This window comes from Gigantopelta aegis, chromosome 8, assembly GCF_016097555.1.
Source record: "Gigantopelta aegis isolate Gae_Host chromosome 8, Gae_host_genome, whole genome shotgun sequence".
Taxonomy (NCBI): Eukaryota; Metazoa; Mollusca; class Gastropoda; order Neomphalida; family Peltospiridae; genus Gigantopelta; species Gigantopelta aegis.
Genome location: NC_054706.1, coordinates 65,394,825 through 65,419,275, shown reverse-complemented (window position 1 = coordinate 65,419,275; position 24,451 = coordinate 65,394,825). Strand labels below are relative to the sequence as shown.

General features: G+C 34.4%; 1 protein-coding gene across 1 annotated transcript in view; it reads left to right on the top strand.

Moving 5' to 3' along the window:
- The window catches only part of LOC121380119 (bifunctional heparan sulfate N-deacetylase/N-sulfotransferase-like), a 30,750-nt gene extending 14,755 nt beyond the window's left edge, over window positions 1-15,995 (top strand). The window contains exons 3-13 of the mRNA XM_041508892.1: window positions 2,464-2,590; window positions 3,543-3,655; window positions 4,437-4,622; window positions 6,947-7,075; window positions 7,594-7,776; window positions 8,401-8,497; window positions 8,995-9,118; window positions 9,510-9,684; window positions 11,447-11,617; window positions 12,954-13,063; window positions 14,680-15,995. Of these exons, the coding sequence (XP_041364826.1) occupies window positions 2,464-2,590; window positions 3,543-3,655; window positions 4,437-4,622; window positions 6,947-7,075; window positions 7,594-7,776; window positions 8,401-8,497; window positions 8,995-9,118; window positions 9,510-9,684; window positions 11,447-11,617; window positions 12,954-13,063; window positions 14,680-14,899 (1,635 nt within the window). The 3' untranslated portion in view covers window positions 14,900-15,995. The remainder of the gene's footprint in view (window positions 1-2,463; window positions 2,591-3,542; window positions 3,656-4,436; window positions 4,623-6,946; window positions 7,076-7,593; window positions 7,777-8,400; window positions 8,498-8,994; window positions 9,119-9,509; window positions 9,685-11,446; window positions 11,618-12,953; window positions 13,064-14,679) is intronic.
- Window positions 15,996-24,451: the final 8,456 nt, after the last annotated feature.

Genomic DNA, 24,451 nt, shown 5'->3' with positions numbered 1-24,451 from the left:
TCTGAATATTTATTGAGGTCACAGGGTGCTAATAAAGTTGATGTGTGATTTGCACGCCTGTATACCTGTATTATGTAAATGATTGCTAACTTGATTTGCAGTTGTCGGTGTCAGATTTTCCCATGTTATGTCTGAGTCATGGCGTACTATTGGTGTGAACTGTATGTTATGACTGTCTCACTACTCTCATTAAATGAAAAGTGTACCATGACAGGTGATATGCACTATTGAATTTTGAAGGATCCTTGTTGCAAATTAAAATGCACTAAGTCTGTACATGTCAGAGTTCACCCAGTCCATTGCCAAATTGGTCAAATTGCAAAAAACTAAATGTTTAAGCAAATTGGTTACAACATTTAATCTTTGGTCCTAAATATACCACATTTTAATAATTTTCAAAGAAATACTATATATATCTGAAAATTGACAAAAAATGTGTTCCATGTGCCAGTCCTGCATGTAAATTTTTTGTTGTGTAATATGGTGATAATTCAGTAATTTTGCTGAAAATAATTTCTCATGAATACTATGCCACTTTGATATAGATAGTTATCAGTATTCGTTAATCAGTGTCATTTGGTACAGTACCACAGTAAGCATGTGTTATATAAGAAATTTTATGATGTTGCAAATTGTTTTGTTGAATAGTAAAATTCCCAATGATATTAATGTATCATTAAAGTTTAAACACCACATACACAACTAATAAAAACATATAGTATATATATATACTGGTATAAATGTATGTACTTAAAAATCTAAAAATACTGAATATATTCCCTTGCCTGTGCTCATAAAACTCAGAGACTAAACTAAAATTCAAATGTTTAATGATGTCAAATTCATGCTTCCTATATGCATAACCATGATGTTACAGGGCTTGAACTTAAGAATTTATCATCCACAACAATTAAAAAAACAAATAAGTGGTTTTTCAGTCGGATATTACCTAAACGATAAAAATAAAATGTTTTCATTACTAAAATAAGATTGTTTGTATAAAACATACAAATGGATACTGGTTTGGTACAAAACAGAGGCTGTTTAATTATGTTATGGTCACTGTCGTAAGCTACTTAAGTTTTTCGTCAGTTGTGCTTTTGTTTGTACACAACATGGCATGTTTCCATTGATGTTCAGTATGCAGATTAACCAATGTTTCTCAGTGTGAAAAAAAGTGTGCATTTTGAAATAGCGGAGCTGGGTGCTGTAAATTATATTAATAACAGGATGCGGATTGCCGAAAAATAAAGAGGGGTGCAGAAAAACAAATGGGGCTGCTAACATGAAAAGAGGTGGCATAACACGAAAACAAGGCTGCAAAATGCAGTGAGAATGTATATTATACAACAACACGGTACGCGCATGACTAGTTCCATCGCGTGGTACTTACTAAACACCCATTAACTCAAACCAGGACCCAAATATCCATGTATAAATACTGGCAGATAATGTTCATACACGTTTATACGTTTTTCCGTCGGTAAGGAGCTTGACTGACAGCAGTAATTTTTATTCAGTGGCATGAGTGCTATCGGTGATGCCCCCTACTGATGACAGTTTATATGTCACCGACGGCAGTTGCTGACGTTAAGTTCGAGCCCTGATGTTAAAGTCTCAAGACATGACTAGAGATTGAGACTTGAGTCTAGACACATTATCAGGGCTCGAATAGCGGCCTGCGAAAAGCAGTCCACTTTTTAGACCTAGCAGGTGAAATGAAAATTTCCCTGCTAAAAGTACCAAAAAATCTTAAATTATTTTCCAAGAGACAAATCAATGTATGATCATCTCACCTTTTATTTATTTGAGGCTGAGCTTTTGATTCTGTTATATTTTAATTTATAATGCTCTAAAATATATCAGAGGTCCTAATATTCCACATACTCGCAAACACTCCCCTTCCCTCATGCTGTGTTATTTCCAACAGGCCATATCTTTTGTTAGCAGGCCATATCTTTTGTTAGCAGGCCATATATCTATGTTAAAAAAATACAGCAGGCTATATTTTACTTCCTGTTTCGAACCCTGATTAAATAGTGTTTTCCCTAGCTTGTTTTAGCATGGTGCAGCACCATGCCTCAATAGTCTAGCACCATCTTGCCTCAATCAGCGCCATGCTGCCTGAGATTAAACAAGCCTTTTTCAGTAATTAATTCTAAAATTAAAGGTATTATTAATTAATAAAATATGCCTTTTATATCTTTTGCCATTCATTTATTAAAGCAAGCACATAAATTACATTAATGTTTATTTTAATTAATTTGTTTTGTATTTTTAATGAAAAACAAGTACCCCGAAAATTGTGAAAATGCCCCAAAAGTGTTTGGTCTACCATGCCATGCCACTCCCAAAAGTGGTATATCAAACGGTGTGTTGTATACATGTGTGGTAAAGTGCATATAAAAGATTTGCTAATGGAAGAATGTCACAAATATTATACATGTGTATTAAATATTGTAGGCAATGGCTGCTGCACAGACTAGACTACAGCAAGACATTGATGGTTTCCATTTTAATCTTGGTTTTTCTGGCAAATACTACCTCCATGGACTTCCAGAAGAAGATGACGGTGATCGCAAACTCATCGGTATGGCCTGTCATGTTAAACATTACAATGTTACATCATTTTTCATAAACGTTTACTTTGATTGATTGATTTATTTATTTAATGAAAATTGCAGTCACCATTATTGTACAATTTGTTTGTAATTAGGAGAGGGCCTCACAAGTTGGATAACTTGTGCCCAATCCTTGTGTATATTTATTATATGCAATAAAATATGTTTTCTGTCAAACCATTACAATCAATCAGTGCTGTGGTGCAGATAGTCTCGGCCGTCATTTATAGTATTACACAATTGTACTTGTGTTTACATTAAATGAACAAGTGTTGTAGTTCCCCAATGCTGACACTAAATTCTGCACTTCTCAAGGGTTAGACAAAAACTCTAATGATAATGGTTGGGGGTACATGTTCAACTATTTGAAGATTTTGAAAAATAATTACCTCTATTAAGCTTTTTGTCGAGAATTTATTTTTGATAATATATCATGATATGGTAAGAAAAAAATAACATATAATAGAAGTTGATCATGTCATGAAATTCTGATAGTTTTTGATTCAATATTAATATAGTCAAAAGTTACTTGATAAGTTTTAAACTGCAAAATGTATGATGGATCACGTAGCCCAGTGGTAAAACACCTTGCTGATGCATGGTCTGTATAGGATCGATCCCGTCGGTGAGCCCAGTCAATGTACCCTAGTGGTGTTGTTAAACAAAACAAACTTTACTTTATGCTAGAATCCGAAATCATTTCAAGGTTCAGACACATATATAAGCTCTGACATCACCAGAACTTCCGCTCAGAATGGAAACACCACTTGTCAGCAGTTTTAGAAACTTTAAATCAAGTTTCACAACCTTTACATTCTAAAACTATACCTGTATGTCACTCTGACACTTTAAAAGTGATCACTTTCCACTGGTACAAGTTGACATTATTATTTTATTGCATATAATGTTTTTGTTTTTTAGAATACAGAGACAAATTCTGGTGGTTTGGTCACATGTGGCGTCATGAACAAGCACACAAGTTTGATGAGGCCTACTTAGCAAAATCCATGCAACTGAACTACCAATTTGCTCGGGTAAGATTGTATGAAATATGTGTTTGTGTCACATGCTGGGAGTTGGACGTAGCCCAGTGGTAAAGCATTCGCCTGATTGGTCTAGGATTGATCCCTGTTAGTGGGCTCATTGAGATATTTCTTGTTCCCGCCAGTGCAACATCACAGGCATATCAAAGGCCATGGTGTGTGGCCGTCTTGCTAATAATAGAAAAATGTAGCGGGTTTCCTTTCTAAGACTGTATGTTAAAATTACCAAATGTTTGACATTCAGTAACCAATGATTAATAAATCTATGTGCTTCACTAACTTTTTGTCACTTGCCTTACCAGCATCTGTCTGTTTATGTCTTGATTCATTGTCATTAACTTTTAGTCTAATACATTTTTGTTGTATGAGATTATTAATATTTAATACTTCACTATAATTGTAATGCATAATTAAAACTTTTCAATACATTTTCCAGGGGAGCATATCTTGACCACGTCCTAGCTTTAAAACAGTCATATTATTTGCTGCAATTTGACCAATAATGATAACTTTTGTTATTAAAGTCATTACAATTTATTTGGTCACATTTTTTATTACTCCTAAAATTATATGTTCACCTTTTGCTTGATTATGATGTATCTGTTTTAGAAAAATATCTGGATACGTATCTATTGGGTAATATTGCAATAAACACGAACTATTTTTGGTCCTAATAACAAATTCATTTGCATGCAAATTAAAAAATATATAGTATTATATACATGTGGCCTTTACTTTTTCTTAATAAATACATTTAATTTTTTTTGTGCAGTCGCATGGTATCTCGGTGAACAAGTACTATGCAGTGGCGCCTCACCACTCGGGCGTGTACCCGGTGCACGAAGAACTGTACAATGCCTGGAGGAATGTCTGGGACATCAAGGTGACCAGCACCGAGGAGTATCCCCATCTTCGACCGTACTGGCGCCGCAGAGGTTTCATATATCGAGGAATAATGGTAAACATATTGGTTTTACCCACTGTTTATATATACTGTTTTACCCTCTAATCCAAACACCCTTGGGACCAAGAAAATATTCTGTTTCAAGAGGGATCCGATTTAGAGAGGTTAAGTTCAGTACTGATTTTTTAAAAAGGGACTCTGTGAAACATCCGGTTTTGAGGGAATTCTTGGTGTACAGAGGGTCTGGTTATGAGAGATTTCATTGTATATACAATACTATTACTATTCAAGTAATTGAAATTTCATTTAGAGTTAGGAGTTGAATTTAATCTGGTGGTAGACTGTTTCCCAGTGTTTTAAGAAGTAAATTAGTGCAGGAGATGAGTCAGATTGTATATATCATAGTTGTGCTAGCACGGCAAGATAAATAAGACTATAGTAGAGCTGTTGGTGGGGTTTTCTTTCTCTGTTACCAATCACCAGAGATGTGCCCGTACCAAGCATTTTCAACCAATTAAAGCTTTTTGTCCGGCACTAGTATTTTGTCAGTAATTAAATAATTTAATAAAATTTTTCATGCCACGAAAGATGCCTGAAAATCTTGTCTTTTGACCACATGCATTTGCTCAACATTTTAAAATGCTCTAGGCATAATGTTGAATCGGTACATCACAAGTAATAGATCAAAGGCTGTGCTTTCTATTGCCATGTATGGAATACATTATATTACAAAACTTCCTTTGTGCTGTGAGAGCAGTGGGTTTCTTCTCTGCTTAAGATAATAATAATAATAATAATAATAATAATGACAGTAGTAGTCATCAACTGCCATTTATGTTGGAGTGTTATTAAGTTATTTATCCTGTAACTTGCCCATGATATCCATGTCATAGACCCATGTGATAATTTAGTGTATTAACCTTAAAGGTCTTTAAGTAGTAATGTGTTGCTGTCAGTGGTTTATTTGTTTACAAGCCAACAAGACCTGCATGTATACCTATTACCTGAGCATAACGTTTTCATAAGATTTAGTTAAAATGCGTGGCGACCGGCCTCGGTGGTGTTGTGGTTAGGCCATCGATCAACAGGCTGGTAGGTACTGGGTTCGGATCCTAGTCGAGGCATGGGATTTTTAATCCATATACTGACTCCAAACCATGAGTGAGTGCTCTGCAAGGCTCAATGGATAGGTGTAGGTATAACTGGTTCAACAAAGGCCATGGTTTGTGCTATCCTGCCTGTGGGAAGGGCAAATAAAAGATCCCTTGCTGCTAATTGGAAAGAGTAGCCCATGAAGTGGCGACAGCGGGTTTCGTCTTAAAATCTGTGTGGTCCTTAACCATATGTCTGACGTCATATAACCGTAAATAAAATGTGTTGAGTGCGTCGTTAAATAAAACATTTCTTTCTTTTCTTTCTAATGCGTGACGTCAAAGTAATTTGTGCTAATCGTGATGATGTCATTAACGATGTGATTTACTAAAAATCGAAATTAAAATGTTATTTTAGAAGTGTTACAGGATAAATAGAATTCGCTACTCACGTTTTTTAATCATTTAATTAATTGGTAAACCAGTTAACATAGACTCGGTTGATATTGAAAATCACTTGTGCATCCTCTATATATTAACAGTTTTTTCCCTTCTGTATTACACACCTGGAGAATGTTGTTTTAAAGCAAATAATGATGCATGACTGGTTGGATATAAACCAGGGGCCTAATTCACAAAGGTCTCTTAGGCTCTGCTAGAGAATAAAGCATCCTCTTTGCAAGTCTTTTAGCACTGCACTGCGAGATCGCAAAGTTGGGAGAGTTTAGTGAATTAGGCCCCTGATTCTTGTTCCAGGTGAGGGGTGGGACATAGCCCAGTGGTAAAGCACTCGTTTGATGAGCAGTTGGTTTGGGATCAATCCCCATAGCCAGTGCACCACGGCTTGTATATCAAAAGTCATGGTATGTGCTATCCAGCCTGTGGGATGGTGCATATAAAAGATCCCTAGCTACTAATGGAAAAATGGGGGGGAGGGGGGTTCCTCTCTAAGACTATATGTCAGAATTACCAAATGTTAATGATGGTTAATAAATCAATGTGCTTTAGTGGTGTTAAACAAAACAAACTTATTGCTCCAGGTGAGAGCAGTTGAAGTGACATAGCACAGGGACATTTGAAAGGTTTATTTATCAGTTGCCAATTATAAACAACTGACTTCTTTAAAAATCTTAATACATATTACAGAGTAATTGCTCTTCTCGTGAAGTATATTCTTTCCTTTTTCATGTTTAGGTGAAATGACTGAACGAAAAGGGTCTGTTTTATTTCAGTTTGTCTTGAACAAAATCAGTTTATTTAAAATAATAATTGTTTTATTTATTCCAGGTGCTACCACGTCAAGTATGTGGGTTGTTCACACATACGATTTTTGTTGACGATTTTGAAGGAGGTCGGGAAGGCTTAGACAACAACATTAAGGGGGGAGAACTTTTCCAAACATTCCTTATTAATCCAGTAGGTATTTTATTTGGTGTTGCAACTTTTAACAAAATATTTAATATTTATAATGGATATGTGTTTTTTTTAAGTGTAATAGTAGGCATTTTCACTCATGAATTGCTGTCATAAATTTATTTAATTGTTTCAAAGATACTGACCGTTGTTATTAGGTAGTGTAAATTTATTTTGCCTATTACAGCCTGGTTATTCTTATATTACACTTAAAACATCTTGCTTAAATTATCGATTTTGGCAAATCCTTTGTGTTTCTGGCGTTGTAACAGCTCAAAGTGCATTGCCATTGAATGCAAAACACAAAAGCTTCGTACTTTGGGAAATAGGATTAGCATCTCCTTGGTAACTAATAATATTGCTAAGTTTAATTTCTATTAACAGTGCAACAAGAATTCATATCAGATAATGGTATCATATTGACTTTCATTTGTATAAGAGTTGCATGTATTTGGGGTATTTTTTTGGGTTTTTTAATAAATGTAGTATTTTCTGGTTTATACTTATTAGTGATATTTCAGGTAAACATATTCATGACTCACCTGTCCAACTATGGGAATGACCGTCTGGCTCTCTACACATTCGAGAGCGTTGTCAAGTTTGTCAAGTGCTGGACTAATCTCAAACTACGCTCCCTGCCACCGCTACAGTTGGGACTGAAATACTTTGAGATGTTTCCAGAGGAAAAAGATCCACTGTGGCAGGTAATACAATTTAGGAACTGTATCAAATGTTGGCCGACGAGAAGGAGGATATAATTTATTAGGCCCCTACCGGTATAACTGGAGGGGACTATAGTTTTTGTTTCCATCCATCCATCTGTCGTGCATACAGTTTTTTGGTCCTTTTGTTTTTTCGTTTTTTTAAATGGCTTCAAGATATTGAGCTGAAATTTTGTGTATAGCTTTCTCAAATTTGATTTCCATGGCGACTTACCCATTTTTTGACAGAGTTAGGACTTTGAACCAGACTACAGATTTTTGAAGCCATCTTAGTGCTACAATTTAAAACCATTGTAGGCTGTGACATCACTACAATACATGCCACATCCTACAACGGTTTTACAATATCATAGTGCTAAGATAGCTTAAAAATGAGTCCAGCATATTAGGATCATTTGATAGTTTACATATTAATGCACTATCACCTAATGGATTCAGTCAATGTGACCACTTGGTCATTAACGTCTTTAGTGAGAAAGAATGTTTTTATCTTTAACCAAGATTCCTTTATTAATATGTTATTCAGTTATGTTATGGTAACAGGTGTAAATTTGGAAATATTAGTTCATGTTTATTTTGACGTTTTCTTTTCTTTTATGTTTTCAGAATCCTTGTGAATACAAGCGTCATATCATGATTTGGTCAGAAAACAAGACATGCGACAGACTTCCAAAATTCCTCATCATTGGACCACAAAAAACAGGTATTTCATTGAAGTCATTAAGAATAGAAATGAAAATGAAATTATAGGCAACTATTATTGTCAAGTTACTGATAAATGTTGTAGAATCATACTCTGTGCCTTAAACAAGTTGATACCAAAGTCTAAGAATGTCACGCTTTCATTGGTTTATCTTAAAAATTAACACCATACATTAGTTACCAGCTATACCAATCAGGGACAAAGTTTCCAAAGAAAATTACATTCAATCAGGAGCTATTTATTCCAGGTAAACATTTATTAAATAGGTGCCGGCAACTTCCTTTGTTTCAAAATCAGTTACAAAAGATGTCACTAAATAATGTTTTCTTTCTGTTACATTAGTTACTGAAGCTTTTTGTCTAGAGTCCTATACCTACCATGTTCGTCATCTATGCTGATTCTTAATCCTATTGGTACAATTTATTAATGTGTCTTGCTTATATGGGTTTTTTTAAAATATAGTTAGTCAACATGTTTGAATTAAAACATCTTTTCAGGCACCACTGCACTGTACACTTTCCTAACAATGCATCCCACAATTATCAGCAACTTCAACAGCAAGGAAACATTTGAAGAAGTTCAATTCTTCAATGGGAATAATTATTATAAAGGACTTGACTGGTAAGTTGGAATATGTTTCAATTTATCCAGCTATGAAAGACTCTTTGCTTTTTGGAATTCCATATTTTAGCACTATCCAAATAACGTTTCTTGCTCTAGAAAGCTTACTGCTTCTGTTTCAAAACTGTGCAAATGCCCCCCCCACCCCCCCCCCCCCCCATTTTTTGTCTACAGCAGTTTTCATCCCTTAAACAATAAGTAATTAGTTTGTACTATAATTATTCAGTTTAAGAGTATTTTCAGTTTACATAAAAGAACACAGGTTATTACACATTATAGGATTTAAAAACTCAAAAGCAAAATTAATGAATTGTTGTAGTTAAATTTTTTATTGCCATATGAGTTAAAATAATTGATTGACCAAAAATAAATGTGTTTTTATCTTTTACAGGTATATGGAGTTTTTTCCACTTCCCAAGAATGCTACCTCAAACTATCTTTTTGAAAAAAGTGCAAACTACTTTGATAATGACTTAGTCCCAATCCGAGCTCATGCCTTACTTCCACGAGTGAAAATCATCTGTATTCTACTAAGTCCTGCCAAACGGGCTTATTCCTGGTATCAGGTCAGTCTCCAATATTCGTAACCATTAACAAAGTAATCTACATTCCATTAAGTGTGGAGATTCTAGCATCAACCTTATCTGCATTCAGCCAGACCATGCAGAAAAATGCCTGCTAGACTGACTGGTTTATGTGCTTCATGTTAAACCAAATGGCCATGTCGGAAACCAATCAAATAGATTGCGAACGTTAATGAAACGTTTGCTAGCTGAACTTAAGGATGGTATCCAGATCAATTTAAAGATATAAAAACAGAGTTATGGAGATGTTTCTGTGGTCGCAAGCATTTAATTGCAGTTTGGATACAGGCTTTAAGAATATTGAATTGGTGCTAGAATTTGCCAAGCCACTGATACAATATTGTAGAATCATACTCGCTAGTGGTATTAATTATGATACACTCGGATATTCTGTGCACTAAACAAACATACTAATCAAAATACAACACAGATTTAGATCTCGCTCATAGATTTATCCTTTTTAGATGGGGCGAGACGTAGCCCAGTGGTAAAGCACTCGATTAATGCGCGGTCGGTTTGGGATCGATCCCCGTCAGTGGGCCCATTGGGCTATTTCTCGCCAGTGCACCACAACTGGTACATCAAAAGACATGGTATGTGCTATCCTGTCTATGGGATGGTGCATATAAAAGATCTCTTGCTGCTAATCGATGAAGTGGTGACAGTGGGTTTCCTCCCTCAATATCTGTGTGGTCCTTAACCATATGTCCGACACCATATAACCATAAATAAAATGTGTTGAGTGTGTCATTAAATAAAACATTTCCTTTCTTCCTTTTTTAGAAAACATTGTAGAACCTGCTAGTTATTAAGGCTGGTTCTCTAGTTCAGTTTTACTTCGGTACAACTGCATAAATTTCAAGGTTATGTGGTCTTATTTAATGACATTCTCGTTCCAGCCAGTGCACCACGACTGATGTATCAAAGGCCATGGTATGTGCTATTCAGTCTTTCAGATGGTGCAAATAAAAGATCCCTTGCTGCTAATGGAAAAATGTAGCGGGTTTCCTCTCTAAGACTAAATGTCAAAATTACCAAATGTTTGACATCCAAAAGCAGATGATTAATATATCAATGTGCTCTAGTGGTGTCGTTAAACAAAAGTAAACTTTATTTAATAACACTTGTCAGGTTTGTTGGTCAGTAAGGATGATTACGTACATAAATCTTCATATCGGTTCCAAAGTCGGTAATTTATATTACATAGTACAAAGCAAAAGTAAATATATTTTAAGTTTACCGAACATTAATTTGTTACATTTTCTGCAGTTTTGCTAAATCAATCGTTCGTTCGTTCGTTCGTTCGTTCGTTCGTTCGTTCGTTCGTTCGCTCGCTCGCTCATCCATCCTTTCTTTCATTCATACATTTATTCATTTTTTCATATTAAATTAAAATTGTATGTTATGATGCTGAATTTTACTAAGAATCGTATACAACATGATAACTATATTATTCATATGAATCTTCTCGTTCCAAGCCAGTGCACCATGACTGGTATATCAAAAGCTGTGGTGTGTGCTATCCTGTCTGTGGAATGGTGCATATAAAAGATCCCTTACTGCATTAGGAAAAATGTAGCGGGTTTCATCTGATTACTATGAATCAGAATTACCAAATGTTTGACCTCAATAGCTGATGATTAATTAATCAATGTTCTCTAGTTGTGTCGTTAAAAAAAAAGAAAAAAATCATATGAATCTGCCATTAAAATATTGTTTTGTTTTGTTTTGTTTTTTCCTCCAGCATATGCGAGCACACCAGGACGTAACAGCTCTGAATTACAGTTTCTACGACATCATCACTGCCACGGAAATGGCCCCACGTCGTGTTCGTGACCTCCGGACACGTTGCCTCAATCCTGGCATGTACGCCCAGCATCTTCTACGATGGCTCGATTACTTCCCATCTAGACAGGTACTGTGTCATAGTAATAATAAATAATAATAATAATAAATTCTTTATTTAATGAGTGTAACTCATTTAGCAAAAGCTAATCTTCTCTGAGGCCTCGTTACTGCGGGCTATTTCTCATTCCAGCCAGTGCACCACGACTGGTACATCAAAGGCTGTGGTATATAAAAGATCCCTTGCTGCTAATCGAAAAGAGTAGCCCATGAAATTGCGACAGCGGGTTTCGTTCCTCAATATCTGTGTGGTCCTTAACCATATGTCAGACACCATATAACCCTAAATAAAATGTGTTGAGTGCGTCATTAAACAAAAACATTTCCTTCCTTCCTTCTCTGAGGCCCTCAGGTACATACAATACAAAATTACAATACATACATTTATGAACAAATAGAAAATACATACATGACATAAAGCATGTACAGATGATATTATTTTAACAAATATTGCTTGAGTCTATATTTAAAAACAGCAGTATTTGGCGAAGATCAGATTGATTGACGTAATTAATTCCAAAATACTGGTTCTGAGTAACTGAAAGAAATTCTCACATTGTCTGAGGAATGAGGTAGGAAACATGCTGTCTCCACATAAGTTATTCTTTTCAAAACTGCTGTAGCAAGTATATACACTTTGATAGAAAGGACAGTACATAACAAAACATTTGATGTATTAGTTATGGGGTACTGATTGCGATTTTGTAATAGTAAACAGATCTCACACACACACACACAGCCGTGCACGCACATGCACGCATATGCACACACAGAAACATGCACAAGGGCACGCACACACACAGACATACACACAGACGCACACACACACAGAGAGACACAATCACAGACATGCACACAGGACACACACACAGATACACACAGATACACACACACACACAGACATACACACAGACGCATACATAGACACACACACAGACACACATGCACACAATCACAGATACACACAAACACACACACACACACCGTTTATTTGAAAATCAAATTACTATGTAATTTCCCCACTCTCCCTTGCTGTCATCTTCCTATGCATAGGGTCAGGGTATAGATCAGTGGTAAAAAACTTGCCTGATGCATGTTTGGTCCCGGATCGATCCCCGTTATTCCAGCCATTCCTGCACAGCTGATCTAGCAATGGCCATGGTATGTACTATCATGTCTTTAGGATGCTGCATATAAAAGATCCCTTGCTGCTAATTGGAAAGAGTAGCCCATTGCATAGCGTCAGATGTCCTCTCTCGTTATCTGTGTTGTCCGTAACTTTTATGTCTGATGCCATTAAAATTAAACTAATTAAAATGTGTTGAGTGTGTTCTTCTATTTTCCAGTTGTTTATTATTGATGGTGAACAGCTGAGGAATGACCCAGTGCATGTGATGCATCATCTACAACGCTTTCTACACATTGAACCGTACCTTGATTATGGCCAATATCTCAGGTGAACTGTATTGCTTTATTGCTCATTCGTCTTATTCACCTTACTGTGCTAGCACAAAAACTATGCTATACGACCCTGAATCATAACCTGCACTGCAGAATTGTCTCCCAATACCGGATGTATTTCCATATCTGCACATGGGCAGACCGCTGTTCTCAATTCTGCAGTCCTCCATTGTGGATCGTCAAATTTTTGCTCTGCAGTGACAGCAGAGTCCAATCTTTGTATATCTCTCTCATCTGACTGATTCAGTTAGGCTAGTACAGTCGTACTTGCTTTAACGGTCACCTGTACAAAAAGTCAATGACACTAAATATATATAAAATTGGTTGGTATGTTATTACCGTATATCACTGTGTATTAGCTGATTTTTTAAGCCTCTAAATACCACGAAGAGAAGAGAGATCGGCCAATACATAGTGTCAATAAAAAATGTCAAGAAAATACCACAAAATATCTGCGTGTACAGAAATACGATACTAATGGAATCTCATCGGTCAGTCTAGGCTAACCTTACTGTTCCGTTATTTAACCAGTATTTTTAACAGCTTCTATTAAGTCCCATACCAGTGTCCATTTGATTGTTTGATACCCACAATAGAAGTTATATTTTATTTGAGAAATTAAATAACATTTATTTTATTTTTATTGTGTCGACAATTTCCGGCAAAAGCCACTTACAACTAGTACCAGTATTTGGCGCGAAATGTGTCACGTGATTGGAACAGTCTTTTCATTACCGATGATATTTGGTTCCCATCTGCAGATTTAATTGGTCAGAACTGATGATTTTGTTGATTCCGCAGTTCCTAATAAATTATTAAAAACTACATTTGATTAGATATCACCACATACAAAAAGAACGGAAGAAGTAGTGTTCATCATTGCAGTTATCTATCATGGGTGTTAAATAATATTTAGTGATGTCCATGCGATCGATTCAGTCGAGAAATAAAATGACAGAACAAAGTTATCCCATATTAGAGGATTTTTTTTTATAAACCTTTTATTCTTTTTTAGCTATCTTAAAATATTTATTAAAATAGTTTTTGTACATTGTACTTTGATTGGTTTATCAAAACAAATTCCTGCGATTGACATTATCTCGATTGAATACATCTATGTTTTTGCCCGTTTCAACTATGTAAAAGTTGAGTTGGCTTATACATCATCCCAGTGTTTTTCTACCAGATATTGAGGGGCAAACTAAGGGGTAGGCTTATCCACAGAGTCAGCTAATACACAGCGATATACGGTATATTGTTGGGTCTAATGTTATATTTTTTAAATCACTTTTTTGGAATATGTTGAGATGAAACGTCTCAGGATTTCATCCAGGATTCAGGATTTTTAATTGAGTTTCTGCGTTTTTCTCTTTTTCCACACTTCCATATTCTTTATCCAAAACTTATGATATGGTTTCGGTTGATGCTTTGCATATATTGTGATTGTGGGCCGCTATTTTCGACCAGAGTAATAGTCTTAACCCTGGGACCAATCCCATTACCTGACCAACAGTATTAAACTTTCAGGATTTTGTTTTCTTCATAACCCACTTTTATCTCTGAATATGTAAAGCCTACAATACTCATATTTTTTAAATATTTTTTCCCCAGGTATGATCCAAAGAAAGGATTCTTCTGTCAAGTGATGAACGACAAACTGAACAAATGCCTGGGTCGGGGAAAGGGCCGCACCTACCCACAGATGGGTAAAGCGTCCACCCGCTTCCTCAAGCATCACTACAAAAAGCATAATATCGCCCTTTCCAAACTCCTCAACAAACTGAATACAGTAATTCCTGACTGGTTACAAGATGAGCTACGAGATAGCTGATGATATTTAAAACATGTGGTGGTGCGTTAGAACAAACAATAAAACAAATTCAGGAATTCCAGATTAACTATATCTATTTACTGGATAGCTGAAGGATAAACTGTGCGTCCTGGACTGGTTGCAGATTGAAATATGAGATAGCTGATGATATTTAAAACGTGTGGTGGTGCGTTAAAACAAAAAATAAAACAAATTCAGGAATTCCAGATTAACTATATCTATTTACTGGATAGCTGAAGGATAAACTGTGCGTCCTGGACTGGTTGCAGATTGAAATATGAGATAGCTGATTATATTTAAAACTTGTGTGGTGCGTTAGAACAAAAAAAATAATTCAGGGATTCCATATTAAAATGCAGAATTATCTGTTTACTGGATGACTGAAGTATAAACTGTACATTGTTGGCTGTTTTGAGTTGAAATAGGAGATGACTGATATTGGAAAAACAAGATGTGTGCATTAAAAAAAGAAGAAGAAGAAGAAAAATCCAGATTCAAGATTAACTGCAGCATCTTCTGTCTTCTGAATAACTGAAATACAAACTATATTCTTGCAAGTTGAAATACGAGATGGCTAATATTGAAAAACAAACTGTTTATTAGGACATCTCCCCCATTCCCATCAAAAAAAAATTGGGATTCCATATTAACTACAGGATTATTTACGAGATGGTGGAAATAAAATCTACTTATAATAATAATGTTATTCAGATTTATTTGAAATGAATCTATTGGGATATCTAAAAAATCTTAACATAAATATAAGAAGATTTTAGATTAACTAAAGGATCATTAATTTGAAGCTATATGAGTGATTCTGGATTTTCGTGGTTAATTTGATTAATTTGGTGTGTCAAGTACACCAATATTGAATTACCAATGATCTGGGGAAATACATTTAAAAAATAATAAACCAAATATAGCTGTTTTGTATTGAAATTAATATACAATTCTGAGATTGCAGGTAAACTGCGTGATCTCAAGAACAAAATGTTCATGCAACTGACAGAACTACAATAGATAGAGATTATTAAACAAGCTTGTGTATCGTACTGATTTTACGAAACGAGTCAGGATTTTTGTATTGCCCGAGCGAGAGAGAGAGGTAATACATGAATCTTGACACGAGTTTCGTAAAATCGGTACGACTCACGCGAGTAATAATTTCTTTATTATCCATATTATTATTGTTGTTTTCTTTATGAATAACAAGACTTAACTCAAAATGTTTCAGCCACAACTAGAAGGAGACGACGAAATGACGTCATATTTCAAATGCACAGTCTGAGCTAGGACTGAATAAGCAACGTCATGTTATGATGTCGCTTCCCAAAATTATGTCATTACACTTATTACACGTGTGCTTTGTATGATTATTATTAACTCGGTTATGTTGAACCATATGGATAATAGAATCGGATATTACATTGCTAATATTGCCGTCTTCTGTTAGGTGACAGTCGGAACAGTAATTTCAGATAAATTACAGGAAGATCAACAAGATGATTAAAATCTAGTTGTTTTGTATGAGAACCAAGATAGGAATCAAAATTGCTTACAGAAAGACACGTCAGTCTAAACATCTGGGGGTTTTCACAATGATAAAATCTTTAAATTCAATTTGCGTTAAAAAAAAATACTTTAGAATCTTTGTATAGATTGAAAATACCACATTTTATAATTTATATTGTGTAAAAAAAATATCAGTTTTCATGTTACACATATAGCACAACTACTAGCAGTCACAAACCGAAAATTAGCACAATTTTTATGGATTACTGCTGAATTTTTTTTTTTAAGTTAAACATTTTAAAATAAAAGTTAATGTTTGTTTTCTATTAAAAATTCTAGCCATTTGAAACTGAGTGATAAACAGAGAAGGCCATTTCTTTATTAGAAATCAAAATGATATTACAAAACCAACTTAGTATTACCGGTATATGTAACATAAATCAAAATTTATATTGTAAAACCAACTTTGTAATGTTTGGAATAACAATCAAACTTTCCTACAAAACCAACTTTGATTTCTGTAATGGACAGGGATGTGATTTTTCAGCTGTTTATCGGATATCAAATTTTTTTAATGTCAAATAATTTTCACAAAGTAGATAGGATTGGATTTGAAATGCTGAAAAAACCCACCTTTATTTAGGTATAAGTATAAAGGTTTCACCTTTTTAAAGGTCATTTCAGCTTTTATTTCTAAATGGGTATCTTGTCCCTGATCAGAAACCAAACTTAACAAAACCATCTTTGGTAATAAATTGCTGTAATAATGTTTGATTCCAAAGGATGTTTCAATATCCAGTGTATTAATTATGTTCTGTAGTTTTTAGAACAAAGCAAGGCATGAATATCCAGTTTCACTGTCTAATGTGCAACCAGTTACATAAATTGCTTTCGTTTTTTTAAGTAACATTATCTTGCATATGGTAGAAATTGCAAAAAAAATTAATTTGTTAGTTTAGATTAGTTTCTCAAAAGGGTACTAGATAAACATTTTATACGCCGTCTTATAGATGGAAGTAACTTGTAGGTCATTTGAAAATTAATGGTCAATACATATACAGTAAAACCTCCCTAAACCAGACACCTAATGAGACCAACTAAAAAGGCCAGTTTTAAGGGGTATCCCATTTAGAGAGTTTGTTTTCTATATTGATATGTAAAAAGGAAGGTGAAAAGTTTCTAGTTTTGATAGAATTCCAGTTTACAGAGGATCCAGTTTTGAGGAGTTTCACTGTAGTTAATATGTATAAAAATTCTTGGGAGTTTTTCAAGATATTGCTGAGGTTTTTTTCTTTCCTTTTTTCCTCTTCTTTTTTTTTCCTTTTTTTGTTGTTGTATACTGTCATTTTTATCTCAAAGTTATAATTATTCTGAAATGTTTTCTTTTGTGGTCACACATTATAATTATGATGTGACAGTTAAATGAAAAATATCAAAGAGACTTTTATATATTATATATATTTTTTTAATTTATTTAACCTGTGTCACATCACTTTAACTTTAATAATGCCAGACCAAGCAGTAGTAAGATATTTTTAATACATGTAATAATAAAAAAAATAGTTTTTAACATATCATTTATTTTAAAATAATTTATATATATTGAGATCCAAAAGAACTTTACCTACATAAAATGTTAATAATTTGATAAATATGGTTGCTAATCGAAAAGAACCAATTAAGAAACCACCTTAGAAACACTTTGCATGTATCACAAAGTGCATTGTGAATTTTAGATATTGAACTTGTGATACTTTCATATCCCACCTAATGTTTGTTGGTTTTTTACAAAACAATTTCATTTCTTGTAAAGTTTCTTTTAGACATTAGTATATATATATTTATATTATATGACTTAAACCTTCACATCTCAACTTGATATTGCTACTTTAAGATATTGGAACTCTGTTATTTTAAGATGGATATAGAAACCCTATTAAGGTACCTGTGCCCTCCAAAGGTTCAGACATGTCCCCCCTGGGGCCCAACCTTTGTATTTCAAAGGCCAGGTCCAGGGGCGAATATTTTGATATATTGAACTGTATTTAAATAGGTAAACTACCTGTATTTCTCACTTCGTGCTTATGGTTACAACATACTGGGAAAATCTTAAGTAACTGGAACGTGGTTCACATGATTTTTACCTATGGTAGGTAACCAGTTGTTTGGTTAAGTGAATTATATTTGCATAAAACTTACTTAAACCTCAAAGTTGACAGTATTTCCATCTGATACTTTAAGTTTAAGCAAAATAAAATATAATATGAAAATATTTTCTTACAAATAAAGAACATTTTCTTTGATACTTAATAAAAAATATAAAATAAAAATATTTTATTTCAAATAATTAAAGCAACTATCCTGAGTTTTCGGTGGTTGTTAAGATCATGTCACACAACACTTTTTAATGACTAATTACATATTAAATATATTTTTCTAAATAAAATATTATCAGTCTGTATATTATGCATGTTTCTGATTGTCGTAGTGTTTTTAGAAGGTCAAACTCAGTATATTTCCTAATATATACTGAACTCCATTGGATATGCATCACACAGTGTTCAGTGGTTATTCATTCATTTCAACTTATTTCCGTGCTTATAATATCCAATTATGGTTCAACCATGCTGTCCTGGGCACACAGCTCAGCTATCTGGGCTGTCTGTCCAGGACAGTGGGTTAGTTGTTAGTGAGAGAGCTCACTCTGGGTATGAGCCAGTACCAGGCTGCGAACCCAGTATCTACCAGCTGTATACACTTTTTGGGTTAATTGTTGCTTTTCATACAAAATCAATTAAATGTACTGTATTATTTTTCCTTCTCGTATCCTTTTTTACAAAAAATCTGACTGGTGCATTTTCACTGGAGTATTTTTTTTTATGTATATAAAATTACTGTGATACCAAATTCAGTTTGGGCTTCTTACAAATATTAAGATGATCAGAAACACATTGAATATACAGACACTGATATTCTCAACAAGAAACTATATTTAATATGTAATACTAATCATTACAACATTTTATTTGTCGAAAACATCTTGCAATGCAGCAAAATCATGATGGAACCTTTGAAGAACAGTTTCTTTGATACTTGGTAAAATGACTTTCATATCATGTTATGATTCATCATGTAACCGAATTGACCATTTTCAGTAATTTAAATTTGCATTTTACCAACATGTGAACAGAACAACAGTTGCAAAAACATATTGTGCCCTGAACCTGTCTCTGTTGATCAGTGGTGATGAATTTTTTATTTCTTTTATACATAAAAGGAAAGGAATATTTGTTAGTCACCAACCAAGTATATTATAAGTTAAAGCATTGGCTGCTATGACATTAGGGGCCATTCAAATATTAAGTAATGCTATGTTTGTCAAAATAAAACACCCTCCTCTCCCTCCTGTTGTAATGCTCTGTAATGCTGGACCATACACCCCCCCAAAATATTACGTAACACTTGAAGACCCCCCTCCCATTCACAAACAAGTTATGCGATAGGTATAATATAATTTTAACATACTGTTTTGCGATTTGGGAAAGTGCAGATATGCATTTCAACTCTATATATAATCATTATTGTGTGTATACGTCTAGCTATAACCACCTTCGTTAAATACTGTTGTTGTGACACTGAGAGCATTTATGAAAAGACCAACAGAAAAAAAAAAAAAAAGATTTTACTACTGAAAAAAAGTGTTACATAATGCTGTTTAGTACACACACAACCACCACCCCCTGTAACACTACATAATGTTTGGACCTACACCCACTTGAATGTTAGGCCTAAACAAATATGGGTGTTTCCAGTTTCCCGACCTACCCTAATTTTATGTAGCAATCCTGAAATTTTTTGAAGCCAAAAAAATAATTAAACATTTAAAAAAAAAATAACGATAATGATCCCAGATTTTTTGCAATCAGTAAACTAGATTCAGAACATCTTGGCTGATTACAGTTTTTCAGTTTAATTGATTAAAAAAGAACTAGTTCCTACCTACCTACCCTATTTTTTTTAAGGATGAAACCTGAAACATAAATATTTTGAATGGCCCCTTAATAGCAATACTCTGTTACTAGTGGGATGTAGTCTTGCTGGATCTGTATCTACAAACAGAACTGTATAACTGGTTGTTATTCTGTTTTCTCACTGCCACCATTTCTATCATCTATAACGTGGTTTACCAATATTGTTCACTTACCTCATTTCCCAATGTACTTCTACAGTTAGATAGTTACTGATGAATCCATACAGACACATGATAGAACATATTGTACTGTTGGTTAACAATATCTTAACAGGCCTTGACACTGGGTTGTGAATAATTAGAGATAATCATGTTTTTAAATTGTACTATGTATGTGAAAGAGTATTTTGTTAATTGACATGACTTGACATGCTTAGGAATTGATTAGTTTTTGAATAATGTAATCTAGGCTGTATTAAGCACATTACCCATGGGAGTAGTTTTTTTAACAAAAACCCACCGTGCTTGGTGCAATTCAGTTTGTACTATTTTAGATGTGTGAGAACAGCAGGTCGCGTCTCAAAGACACTGACCTGAGTTTGCTCCTATAGTAAAGTTCCCCCTGACTAATGGAACTTTTCAGGCTCATAGGAATGGGGGTGGGTGCTAGGGGAAGGTGGTGCGGGGGGGGGGGGGGGGAGGTGGTGCTGTATTGGAGGATGAAAAAGTAAAACACATTTGTTCTACTCTATATAAATAAAGATAAAAATATGGCTTGTTCTCCCACTAGATATTGTGCTCCCCACCCCACCAAACCCCTCCAGATATCATTCCTAGGGGCCTGCAATAGGACCTTTTTAGCAGCTAGAATTACATAATAAATTTCATTTCAGTGTCTGTATATACAAGGTATTGCTGGTCGTCTTAATGTTTGTAGCACCTAAACTGGAATTCTCTCCCAATAATTTTGTACGTAGGAAAAAATGTATATTAGAAAGCAAAATGAAATTTGAACTACTACATACATTAGGAAACTGGAATTCCCTCCCAATAATTTTGTATTTAGGAAAAAATGTACATTAGAAAACAAAATGAATTTTGAACTACTACATACATTAGGAAACTGGAATTCCCTCCCAATAATTTTGTAATATGAAAAAATGTACATTAGAAAGCAAAATGAAGTTTGAACTACTACATACATTAGGATGCCATAATTTTGTATGTACCTTAGGAAAATTTTTATATTGGAAAGCAAAATGAAGTTGAACTGTTACATACATTAGGATGCCATAATTTTGTATGTACCGTAGGAAAAAAATTATATTAAAAAGCAAAATGAAATTTGAACTACTACAAACATTAGGAAACTGGAATTCTCTCCCAACAGTTTTGTATGTAGGAAACAAATGTATATTAAAAAGCAAAATGAAATTTGAACTACTACACTACAAACATCAGAATGCCATAATTTTGTATGTAGTGTAGGAAATATTTTATATTAGAAAGCAAAATGAAATTTGAACTACGTGTACTACAAACATTAGGATGCCCAGAAACACCTTACATATATACACTGATTATGTAATTTCTGTCCCTAAAATGGCTCTTACTAGTTGGAACCATCTGACAATTGCAGCGAACTCAGGACAGTCAATTTAAAACGTGTGGCTGCTTGGTAGAAATGAATGCTTGATCAGTAGTATGTTCAGTTGAGCAAAAGCTAGCAATTGTCTGTAATGCTAGGCTCAGACTGTCAACTAGCACAACAAAGTTGGCCAACTCAACGGTTGCTTTGTAATTTCCCCAACTGCTAAATTAAGATGGGTGCACTCTGATTAACAACTTCTCGATTGTAGAAGTCTGATATGACGGAAATAGAGTCGTAGAAATCGTGAGAGCTTGAACTTGGCCAACTTTGTTGTGGCAGTTGGTAGTCTAAGCCTAGCATAAGAGTGCTTACTTCTGAAAGCCAGTGTTCATGGGAATTGGTGATCAGAATTAGAAAGTAGTATGTCACAAGGACTCTGTGATGGCAATTATTCAGAACAGACATAATTTTATTGTTATTACATTAATATAAGGTTGACTTTGATGAATAACAGCATAGTGGTTGCACTTCTTTATTAGTCTCCTACTGGTCCAACTAGAGGGTACTATAGGTTTGTTTCTTCTCTGTCTGTCTGTCCCACTTGCAGTTTTTCAGACTTTTTCACAATGCCTCAAACGTGGAGCTGAAATTTTGTGTACATGTTTATTATGTACAGTTACAGATCAAGTTTGACTTTCATGGGGATTTAACGATTTTTGACAGAATTGTGACTAGATAAAACAATCTAATTAAAATTAGCTCCACTATTACATGTGGATCTAACAGCAGTCAGTTGGAGCTCATGTCCACCAATCAAAACCTTACTTGCAGAATCCTGCCAGTGATTTGAAAATAATTTGAAAACATTCCGAATTATCCCGAGGGTATTCATGTGAATTACGAATACCTTATTTAGACCAGTAGAACTAATTTTAATCAGATTGCTAACAACACTGCGTAGACTCCAATGTCCAGGTAACATTTCGTCTGTAAATAATAATTTAAATATTGACCAATCACATTTCGCCTTTTATAACATTATTTGGGAGCATACAAATTCTAAAAATATCAGGAGTCTATTTTTTTGGCTGCAGTACAGCGAACCATACCAATACGTACGGAATGGGTTATCAGTCTTCAATTTTACATTACAAATTATTTATTTATTGAAAAAAAAAACCCATCCTAAATAAGTCTTCAGTTTTACATTACAAATTATTTATTTTATAAAATAAAACATGTTTTAAGGCATTCGTAATTCACACGAAACATGTATACCCTCAGAATAATTCGTAATTCACACGAAACATGTATACCCTCAGAATAATTCGGAATGTTTTCAGATTATGTTTAAATCACTGGCATGATTCTGCAAGTAAGGTTTTGATTGGTGGACATGAGCTCCAACTGGCTGCTGTTAGATCTACATGTAATAGTGGAGCTAATTTTAATTAGACTGTAGATAAAAGTTTTGACTTTTCTTGGGAATTCATTCAAGGGACATAACCCTGTCAAAATATAACTTATGAATTTCACAGTTATGGCCTTTGAACTTAGGAGATATAAATATTTTTAGGGCTCGGTAGGAGACATGTACTGCTTTAGCAATACTCTAAGAAAGATTGCACATTATTCTTGCATTGTGTATTTTCAATGATGTGTTAAAACAGACATCTTGGTTGTAGGGAACATTTTGTTTTTAAAATCTTGATCAGCAATGTTTCTAGTCAGTTGAAAATTGATTAGCAACTACTTGTTTAATGTTTTAAAATTGAGTAGCGCTAGATTAAAATTGAGTAGCGAATCTAGCGATCTCAGAAACCTTCCTAGCTGAACAAAATGTTTCCCCGAGTTGGCGTTATTGAACTAAATACTCCTGGTGCCGCATTCATCACCATGTTGTTATCCTGTGCGAACACTTGCTGTCATTCAGAATGACACATTCACATCGAAATGAGCAACTGCTTATCCTAAACATGCTTCACTTCAGGTTTGAGAGTTCTGTTGTGTGGATCCAGTGTCTTCCTGTTTTGTATTTCACTACACAGTGGAATAGATCTGGGCCCGTGCTTATAAAACGTTTACAGTCCAGACTCAATTTCTAATGATGTCACAATTTGTATGGTGTTGTCATGACATAGTGTCTCAAACTATTAGAATCTTGAGTCTAGATTTTATAAACACCAGGCCCGGGCCCTTGTTCATAAAACTTTACTTTACTGGTCTTGAGTCTGCACCAGGCCTGATATCCAAGCATAAGCAGTTTGACCATCAGCCTGTGATGTAAAATAGATGCTTTATAGGTTTTATTTATAATCATGGGAATCAATGTTAATTGTACAGATTTAGACTAGTGATGTGAAAAATGTACGGCAGTGATTGTTAAATAATGAGATGTTTTGCACCGGTTTTTATTTTGTTAGTCAGGACAATGGTGGCAGTTCTTGTTGTGGGGAATGCACAAGCAAATTGTTAAGAT